The sequence below is a fragment of the Entelurus aequoreus genome, linkage group LG07, assembly GCF_033978785.1.
Source record: "Entelurus aequoreus isolate RoL-2023_Sb linkage group LG07, RoL_Eaeq_v1.1, whole genome shotgun sequence".
Classification (NCBI taxonomy): Eukaryota; Metazoa; Chordata; class Actinopteri; order Syngnathiformes; family Syngnathidae; genus Entelurus; species Entelurus aequoreus.
Genome location: NC_084737.1, coordinates 17136977 through 17148053, shown reverse-complemented (window position 1 = coordinate 17148053; position 11077 = coordinate 17136977). Strand labels below are relative to the sequence as shown.

Sequence of the window (11077 nt, the reverse complement as noted above, 5' to 3'; positions counted from 1 at the left end):
ATGGTCAAATACAAATAAGGCAACAAGAGAAGTATCCTACACTTCTCTTTTGTAAAGTAAATCTGAACAGCCTATATGGGCATCTACATCAACTATATGATTTGCCTAAGAAGCTGGACAGGACAAAAAAAAAAAAAATCTATTTGTGGCGGATGTAATTCTTTCGTGGCGGGCCGCCACAAATAAATGAATGTGTGGGAAACACTGGTTTGAATGTCCAGGATGAGTGGAATATGTTGAAGGTGGAATGGTTTGAATCGGTTGGAAATTTTGAAGAACGGCAAATTAATTTTGAATGGGAAAAATGTCCCGGAAAACCTGGAATTCTGGGAAATCTGGACATTTTTGGAATTTGTCAAGGGAGAGCCCGCGATTCCCGAATAGGCCGAACAGTTTGAAGTCGGAACAGTTTGAATCGGATGAAAAATGTGGAAGGTAGAGCGCGCCAAAACCTGGAGAAGAAGTTAAATAAATAGATGAATTTTGGTGGAGAAAACCATTTGTGTGAATGTTTTGGAGCATTCACACAAAGAGCAAAAAAGTAATGTAATGAAAAAAAGCTCAAATGTTGATAGTAATTATACACTGTTACTTATAACACAAAGCTGACCTTAAGTTTTGTCTTAAAAAAAAATATATATATATATATATATATATATATATATATATATATATATATATATATATATATATATATATATATATATATATATATATATATATATATATATATATATATATATATATATATATATATATATATATATATATATGTTTTCATCTCTTTCTTTTTTCTTTTTTTTTTTACAAAATACAAAAAATAAGATAAAAATACTTTGTCATTTTAGTATGCGACCCTTGGTGAAGAAAGTTTGGACATGCCTAAATTATAAGTATAATTTTTTTTGGCGTTACATGGCAAATATTTGCTCTTTTGTTTTTTTACTGTTATTTTTTTTAAATCAAACGATATATATTTAATCCAGCAACCAAACTGGAGCCGCGGGCTGCACTTTGGACACCCTCGTGTCAATATAAGTTGTTTTTTTTGCATGCTCAGATTGTTCTAAAGTTTAAAAGACATGCAATTGTATGCATTTCGTGCAATTTTTCTCCAAATTGAAAGAACGAATATGTTTAAGAAAGATGAAGTGCTTTAATAATGCATATCATTTCCAGGCTTTCACGAGCCACATAAAATGGTGTGGCGGGCCAGATCTGACCGATTTGAAAAATTCCAACACCAACCATTTCAACTCATTCAGAACATTCAAGCCTTTTAACATTTTCCCAAAAATTCCCGCTTTTCCCGAAATTCCCAAATTTCCATGAAATTCCCATTGAAATCAATAGGACATTTCTCACAATTCCCACATTTTTCATCTAATTCAAATGTTCCAAATCCAAAATATTCAGCCTGTTCAAAATTCCCAGATTTCCAAGAATTCCCAGTTTTCACTCAGGAACATTTTCCCCATTCAAATAGAATTGTCCATTTTTTAAATTTCAACAATTTGCATATTTTTCAACCGATTCAAACCATTCCACCTTCAACATATTCCACTCATCCTGGAAATTCAAACTATCATTGTTCCAAGTTCAAATAAATTCCAGGAATTCCCTTTTTTTCAAACCATTTTTTGACCCTTTTTCCTGGCGACTACTCCTTCCACATTTTTTAACCGTCCAAACATTTTTCTTAATCAGGACAAAAAACAAAGTAGTTTTTTGAACTGGAAAAATTCCCGGTTTTTACAAAATTCCTGGAATTCCTTACTACCATTTCTCAATTAAAAATGTCAACATTTCTCGACCGATTTGAAAAATTCCAACACCAACGATTTCAACTCATTCAGAACTAATCAATGGGACATTTCTCAAAGTTCCACAATTCCCACATTTTTCATCTAATTCAAACCGTTCTGTAGTGGATTGTCCGAAGCTTAAACAGCAACAAAAGTTAATTTAGTACAAAAAGTTTATTTACCCATAATCAAAAGCGCAAAGTTGGATTGTTTTGTCCATGCAAACAAACAGACGTCCTCCGGAGGACACAAGAATCAAGCAATCAATCTCAGCCCTCGTCACTTGGCCATTTTTATCTGTTTCCCTCATGCGTCAAGGTCCCGTTGTTTTCGAGCTGTTTGTTTTGCAACATCATTGAATCCCTTAGTCATGCTTAGACAATCAAAACATTTTGTAGAATGGTCGGAGCGACTCCATATTCAACTTTGTCCTACATTTGGTCCTTCAATGGTATAGAATAGAAGAGAAATGAAATGAGCAAACATTCTTAATAGACACGAAATATAGTTAAAAGGTCAGAAATTCTACTACAGTTCCAACTCCAAAATATTCAGCCTGTTCAAAATTGTGTGCTCTCTTTCAACAATAAAACAAAGAAATTCCTGGATTTCCAAGAATTCCCATTTTTCAGGGACATTTTCCCCATTCAAAATTAATTGTCCATTTTTTAAACTTCAACAATTCGCATATTTTTCAACCGATTCAAACCATTCCACCTTCAACATATTCCACTCATCCTGGAAATTCAAACTATCATTGTTCCAAGTTTTAAAAAAATCCAGGAATTCACAGAATTCCCTTATTTTCAAACCATTTTTTGATCACTTTTCCTGGCGACTACTCCTTCCACATTTTTCAACCCACTTCAACCGTTCCACCGTCCAAACATTCCTCTTAATCAGGACAAAAAACAAAGTAGTTTTTTTAACTGGAAAAATTCCCGGTTTTCTTGATATTCCTGGAATTCCTTAAAACCATTTCTCAATTAAAAATGTCAACATTTCTAGACTGATTTGAAAAATTCCAACACCAACTATTTCAACTCATTCAGAACATTCAAGCCTTTTAACATTTTCCCAAAAATTCCCGCTTTTTCTGAAATTCCCAAATTTCCATGAAATTCCCATTGAAATTAATGGGACATTTCTCAAAGTTCCACAATTCCTAAATTTTTCATCTAAATCAAATCGTTCCAACTCCAAAATATTCGGCCTGTTCAAAATTGTGTGCTCTCTTTCAACAATAAAAAAAATTCCCGGATTTCCAAGAATTCCCAGTTTTCAGGGACATTTTCCCCATTCAAAATGAATTGTCCATTTTTTAAACTTCAACAATTCGCATATTTTTCCAACCCATTCAAACCATCCCACCTTCAACATATTCCACTCATCCTGGAAATTCAAACTATCATTGTTCCAAGATTTTTAAAAATCCAGGAATTCCCAGAATTCCCTTTTTTTCCAAACCATTTTTTTTACCCTTTTTCCTGGCGACTACTCCTTCCACATTTTTCAACCATTCCACCATCCAAACATTCCTCTTAATCAGGACAAAAAACTAAGTTGTTTTTTGAACTGGAAAAATTGCCCGGTTTTCGCGAAATTCCTGGAATTCCTTACTACCATTTCTCAATTAAAAATGTCAACATTTCTCGACCGATTTGAAAAATTCCAACACCAACCATTTCAAGTCATTCAGAACATTCAAGCCTTTTAACATTTTCCCAAAAATTCCCGCTTTTCCTGAAATTCACAAATTTCCATGAAATTCCCAGTGAAATCAATGGGACATTTCTCAAAGTTCCACAATTCCCACATTTTTCATGTAATTCAAACCGTTCCAACTCCAAAATATTCAGCCTGTTCAAAATTGTGTGCTCTCTTTCAACAATTAAAAAAAAAAATCCCAGATTTCCAAGAATTCCCAGTTTCCAGGAACATTTTTCCCATTCAAAATGAATTGTCCATTTTTTTAAACTTCAACAATTCGCATATTTTTCAACCGATTCAAACCATTCCACCTTCAACATATTCCACTCATCCTGGAAATTCAAACTATCATTGTTCCAAGATTTTAAAAAATCCAGGAATTCCCAGAATTCCCTTTTTTTCAAACCATTTTTTTGACCCTTTTTCCTGGCGACTACTCCTTCCACATTTTTCAACCCACTTCAACCGTTCCACCGTCCAAACATTCCTCTTAATCAGGACAAAAAATAAAGTTGTTTTTTGAACTGGAAAATTCCCGGTTTTCACAAAATTCCTAGAATTCCTTAATACCATTCCTCAATTAAAAATGTCAACATTTATCGTCTGATTTGAAAAATTCCAACACCAACTATTTCAACTCATTCAGAACATTCAAGCCTTTTAACATTTTCCTAAAAATTCCCGCTTTTTCTGAAATTCCCAAATTTCCATGAAATTCCCATTGAAATTAATGGGACATTTCTCAAAGTTCCACAATTCCCACATTTTTCATCTAATTCAAACCGTTCCAACTCTAAAATATTCAGCCTGTTCAAAATTGTGTGCTCTCTTTCAACAATTTAAAAAAAAAATCCCGGATTTCCAAGAATTCAGTTTCCAGAACATTTTCCCCATTAAAAATGAATTGTCCATTTTTTAAACTTCAACAATTCTCATATTTTTCAACCGATTCAAACCATTCCACCTTCAACATATTCCACTCATTCTGGAAATTCAAACTATCATTGTTCCAAGTTAAAAAAATTCCAGGAATTCCCTTTTTTTTTCAAACCATTTTTTGACAAAGTTGTTTGACAAAGTTGTTTTTTGAACTGGAAAAATTCCCCGGTTTTCACAAAATTCCTGGAATTCCTTACTACCATTTCTCAATTAGAAATGTCAACATTTCTCGACCGATTTGAAAAATTCCAACACCAACCATTTCAAGTCATTCAGAACATTCAAGCCTTTTAACATTTTCCCAAAAATTCCCGCTTTTCCTGAAATTCCCAAATTTCCATGAAATTCCCATTGAAATTAATGGGACATTACTCAAAGTTCCACAATTCCCACATTTTTCATCTAATTCAAACCGTTCCAACTCTAAAATATTCAGCCTGTTCAAAATTGTGTGCTCTCTTTCAACAATTAAAAAAAAAAAATTCCCGGATTTCCAAGAATTCACAGTTTCCAGGAACATTTTCCCCATTAAAAATGAATTGTCCATTTTTTAAACTTCAACAATTCTCATATTTTTCAACCGATTCAAACCATTCCACCTTCAACATATTCCACTCATCCTGGAGATTCAAACTATCATTGTTCCAGGTTAAAAAAATTCCAGTAATTCCCACAATTCCCTTTTTTTCAAACCATTTTTTAACCCTTTTTCCTGGCGACTACTCCTTCCACATTTTTCAACCGTTCCACCGTCCAAACATTCCTCTTAATCAGGACAAAAAACAAAGTTGTTTTTTGAACTGGAAAATTCCCGGTTTTCACAAAATTCCTGGAATTCCTTAATACCATTCCTCAATTAAAAATGTCAACATTTATCGTCTGATTTGAAAAATTCCGACACCAACTATTTCAACTCATTCAGAACATTCAAGCCTTTTAACATTTTCCCAAAAATTCCGGCTTTTTCCCAATTTCCATGAAATTCCCATTGAAATTAATGGGACATTTCTCAAAGTTCCACAATTCCCACATTTTTCATCTAATTCAAACCGTTCCAACTCTAAAATATTCAGCCTGTTCAAAATTGTGTGCTCTCTTTCAACAATTAAAAAAAAAAAATCCCGGATTTCCAAGAATTCACAGTTTCCAGGAACATTTTCCCCATTAGAAATGAATTGTCCATTTTTTAAACTTCAACAATTCTCATATTTTTCAACCGATTCAAACCATTCCACCTTCAACATATTCCACTCATTCTGGAAATTCAAACTATCATTGTTCCAAGTTCAAAAAATTCCAGGAATTCCCTTTTTTTTTCAAACCATTTTTTGACAAAGTTGTTTTTTGAACTGGAAAAATTCCCCGGTTTTCACGAAATTCCTGGAATTCCTTACTACCATTTCTCAATTAAAAATGTCAACATTTCTCGACCGATTTGAAAAATTCCAACACCAACCATTTCAAGTCATTCAGAACATTCAAGCATTTAACATTTTCCCAAAAATTCCCGCTTTTCCTGAAATTCCCAAATTTCCATGAAATTCCCAGTGAAATCAATGGGACATTTCTCAAAGTTCCACAATTCCCACATTTTTCATCTAATTCAAACCGTTCCAACTCCAAAATATTCAGCCTGTTCAAAATTGTGTGCTCTCTTTCAACAATAAAACAAAGAAATTCCTGGATTTCCAAGAATTCCCATTTTTCAGGGACATTTTCCCCATTCAAAATGAATTGTCCATTTTTTAAACTTCAACAATTCGCATATTTTTCAACCGATTCAAACCATTCCACCTTCAACATATTCCACTCATCCTGGAGATTCAAACTATCATTGTTCCAGGTTAAAAAAAATTCCAGTAATTCCCACAATTCCCTTTTTTTCAAACCATTTTTTGACCCTTTTTCCTGGCGACTACTCCGTCCACATTTTTCAACCCACTTCAACCGTTCCACCGTCCAAACATTCCTCTTAATCAGGACAAAAAACAAACTTGTTTTTTGAACTGGAAAATTCCCGGTTTTCACAAAATTCCTGGAATTCCTTAATACCATTCCTCAATTAAAAATGTCAACATTTATCATCTGATTTGAAAAATTCCAACACCAACTATTTCAACTCATTCAGAACATTCAAGCCTTTTAACATTTTCCCAAAAATTCCCGCTTTTTCTGAAATTCCCAAATTTCCATGAAATTCCCATTGAAATTAATGGGACATTTCTCAAAGTTCCACAATTCCCACATTTTTCATCTAATTCAAACCGTTCCAACTCTAAAATATTCAGCCTGTTCAAAATTATGTGCTCTCTTTCAACAATTTAAAAAAAAAATTCCCGGATTTCCAAGAATTCCCAGTTTCCAGGAACATTTTCCCCATTTAAAATGTATTGTCCATTTTTTAAACTTCAACAATTCTCATATTTTTCAACCGATTCAAACCATTCCACCTTCAACATATTCCACTCATTCTGGAAATTCAAACTATCATTGTTCCAAGTTCAAAAAATTCCAGGAATTCCCTTTTTTTTTTCAAACCATTATTTGACCCTTTTTCCTGACGACTACTCCTTCCACATTTTTCAACCCACTTCAACCGTTCCACCGTCCAAACATTCCTCTTAATCAGGACAAAAAACAAAGCAGTTTTTTGAACTGGAAAAATTCCCGGTTTTCTTGATATTCCTGGAATTCTTTAATACCATTTCTCAATTAAAAATGTCAACATTTCTCGACCGATTTGAAAAATTCCAACACCAACCATTTCAACTCATTCAGAACATTCAAGCCTATTAACATTTTCCCAAAAATTCCCGCTTTTTCTGAAATTCCCAAATTTCCATGAAATTCCCATTGAAATTAATGGGACATTTCTCAAAGTTCCAAAATTCCCACGTTTTTCATCTAATTCAAACCGTTCCAACTCTAAAATATTCAGCCTCTTCAAAATTGTGTGCTCTCTTTCAACAATTTTTTTAAAAAAATTCCCGGATTTCCAAGAATTCCCAGTTTTCAGGGACATTTTGCCTGATGGTTTCCATCGTGCTGGTCCTTGATGTTCTGTTTTTGTGTGCTCCAGTTCTCCACACCGTCTTTTCTCCCAAGCAACAAACGTACCCGCCCTCTTTCATCCAGAAGACTCCGCCTCCTCTCACAGGTAGGACATTAAATATTCTTCCGTCAATTAGTGACCTAATTAAACAGAAGAGTGGACTCATTAGAGGGGCTGAGGTGGTAGAGCGGCCGTGCCAGCAACTTCAGGGTTCCAGGTTCGATCCCCGCTTCCGCCAGCCGAGTCACTGCCATTGGGTCCTTGGGCAAGACACTTTATGTAAAACAAGAACACACTTCTTTTTTTTTTTAATGCATTCTAAGTTGTTAAATACTGCAAGTAAGAGGTGGCTAACAATGCAGCTAATGGTAGTAATCATAAAGCCTCCAAAAACATCCATAAAGCGCCAACAATACTTCATTTACTTGTCGTGACCTGAAAATGAAAAAGTATTAGCGATATTGTTATTATAAGCGGTAACACAGAGGAACTACTTTTATTGGCACTGTGACCACAGAGAGCTAACACTGCTGTATTGACATATTGAGCTGCTGCATGGTTTCTGAGTTGGTGAAAGTGAATTTGAGGTGATAAGTCATGTCTCTCCCCTGGATAGTAGAAGGTTGTGGACATAATCTGACAAGTTGATCAACTCTGACATACAACTTAGACCTGGGGATGGCCAGAAAAACACTTTTTTTTAACCCTTTGTGAGGGTTATGATGAATTGTTTATGTAAAGGGGAAGATAGAAACATCCCATCAGTCTTTATCGCAGTGAGAGCAGACATTGTATAGTAAGTGATTGTTTTATTATGTTTGTATATCTTGTTAAGCACTTAGCATTACTGCTACATGACGCTTAGTGTTTGACTAAAGCTGCACAGCTTCTAAAACTTGTAGATCATCCTCCTTATATTCAGGCTCAAAAATAGAAGTTTCTGGATCATAATGTGTCCCAAAGTAGTCTTTGTTGTCTCTCATCAAGTCTGCCATGATTAGTAGTCTTGTTGTTGTTGAAGGGAAAGTGAGCGTTGTGATGCGTCTGTGAAATGAATACTACCTATGACATATTATGAATGTTACTAAATACTACAAGTATACTTACAGTATGATGAAAATATGTAAATATTACATGTTATTATGAATGTTACTACATGACATATATACTTACAGTATGATGCAAATATGTAAATAATATATATTATGAATGTTACTACTGTACAAACATACTTACAGTATGATGAAAATATGTAAATATTACATGTTATTATGAATGTTACTACATTACATATATACTTACAGTATTATGTAAATATGACATGTTATTATGAATGTTACTACATTACATATATACTTACAGTATGATGAAAATATGTAAATATTACATATTATGAATGTTACTACATTACATATATACTTACCGCTCCAGTATGATTAAAATATGTAAATATTACATGTTATTATAAATGTTACTACATTACATATATACTTACAGTATGATGAACATATGTAAATATTACATGTTATTGTGAATGTTAATACATTACATACAGTATATACTTACAGTATGATTAAATAATGTAAATAGTACATGTTATTATGAATGTTACTACATTACATATATACTTACAGCATGATGAAAATATGTAAATATTACATATTATGAATGTTATTACATTACATATATACTTACAGTATGATGTAAATATGTAAATAATATATATTATGAATGTTACTACATGACATACACACAGTGTGATGAAAATATTTAAATATGACATGTTATGAGTGTTACTACATTACATATATACCGTAATTTCCGGACTATAAGCCGCACCAGCTAAATTTAGGGGAAAATACAGATTGCTCCATATATAAGCCGCACCCGACTATAAGCCGCAGGGTTTTGATGTGTAATTACCGTAGTATATAGGGGTTCCTGCTACCACGGAGGGGACAGAGATGACTGTTTGGGAACGCAAAGTGTCCCATTTATTAACAATAAATCTTTCAATCATTCAATCAAACTTTCACATCTTTGACATGGCGACCAGCATTCGTGCAGAGTACAAATAATACAACGGTGCAAAGTAATACAAAGTGCTCGCCTGTACGTTATCAAAATAACCAGCCTACCGGTATTTGAAAAGTCAGTCTTTAATCATTGTGTCATCGTCTTCCTCCTGCGTACTAAAACCACCGAAATCCTCTTCGTCGGTGTCGGAGAAGAACAGGCCGTAAATAAGCCGCACCGTTGTATAAGCCGCAGGGACCAGAAGGAGGGGAAAAAGTAGCGGCTTATAGTCCGGAAATTACGGTACTTACAGTATTATGTAAATATTACATGTTATTATGAATGTTACTACATTACATATGTGTAGAAATATGGGGAAATAATTACAAAAGTACACTTCATTCATTAACGGTGTTACAAAAAAGATCAGTTAGAATAATACATAATGTTGGATATAGAGAACATACAAATCCTTTATTTATTGAATCAAAGATACTGAAATTCCACGACATAGTGAATTTGCAAACAGCTAAAATTATGCACAAAGCAAACTATAACCTGCTACCCAAGAATATACAACAATTCTTCTCAACAAAAGAGGAGGAATATAATCTTAGAGAAAAATGTAATTTAAAACATTTGTACGCACGTACAACACTTAAGACCTTCAGTATATCAGTATGTGGAATTAAATTATGGAATGGATTAAGCAAAGCAATCAAACAATGTACTAATATGATTCACTTCAAGAAACTCTTCAAACTTAAAGTGTTTACAAAGTACAAAGAAGAAGAACCATGACAAACATTTTCAATTTATTTCATCCATTCATTCATTCATTCTTAAAGTAATCTTACTTATCTCATCATATGAAATATGACTTTCTTCACCAATTATTATTATTAAATTCTTACTATTATTTTTTTATTTTTTTTATTGTGATTACATATGGAGTTTATTGTGAAAAAATTGAGAACAGGAAGTGAATAAAAAAAGTTTCAGCAACTGTTATGTAAAGAAAAGGGGTAGGATTAAATAAGCTCTGCTTCTTCCTACTCCTTTTCGAACATGTTGAAAAGAGAAACTGGAAATTGTGATGTATCATGTTGTATGATTGCATGTTCGAAATAAACTCAAACTCAACTCAACTCAACATATATACTTACTGCATGATGAAAATATGTAAATATTACATGTTATGAATGTTACTACATGACATATATACTTACAGTATGATCAAATAATGTAACTAGTACTTGTTATTATGAATGTTACTACATGACATATATACTTGCAGTATGATGTAAATATTACATATTATGAATGTTACTACTATACATATATACTTACAGTATGATAAAAATATGTAAACATGACATGTTATTATGAATGTTACTAGATACTACATATATACTTACAGTGTGGCTATAAAACCTTGATGGAGGTTTTTAGAGCACTTTATAAGCAGAATAGACTCCATTGTTTGCTGACTTTTGCTAACGTGTATTTACGATTTAGAATGCACTCAAAGAAAAAGGTAAGTGTTATTGTCTTC

General features: G+C 33.1%; 1 protein-coding gene across 2 annotated transcripts in view; it reads left to right on the top strand.

Annotated features, from left to right (window-relative positions):
* The window catches only part of nup210 (nucleoporin 210), a 131079-nt gene that overhangs the window by 119264 nt on the left and 738 nt on the right, over positions 1–11077 (top strand). For both annotated transcript variants that reach the window (XM_062052741.1, XM_062052742.1), the window contains exon 39: positions 7534–7611. In XM_062052741.1, the coding sequence (XP_061908725.1) occupies positions 7534–7611 (78 nt within the window). The remainder of the gene's footprint in view (positions 1–7533; positions 7612–11077) is intronic.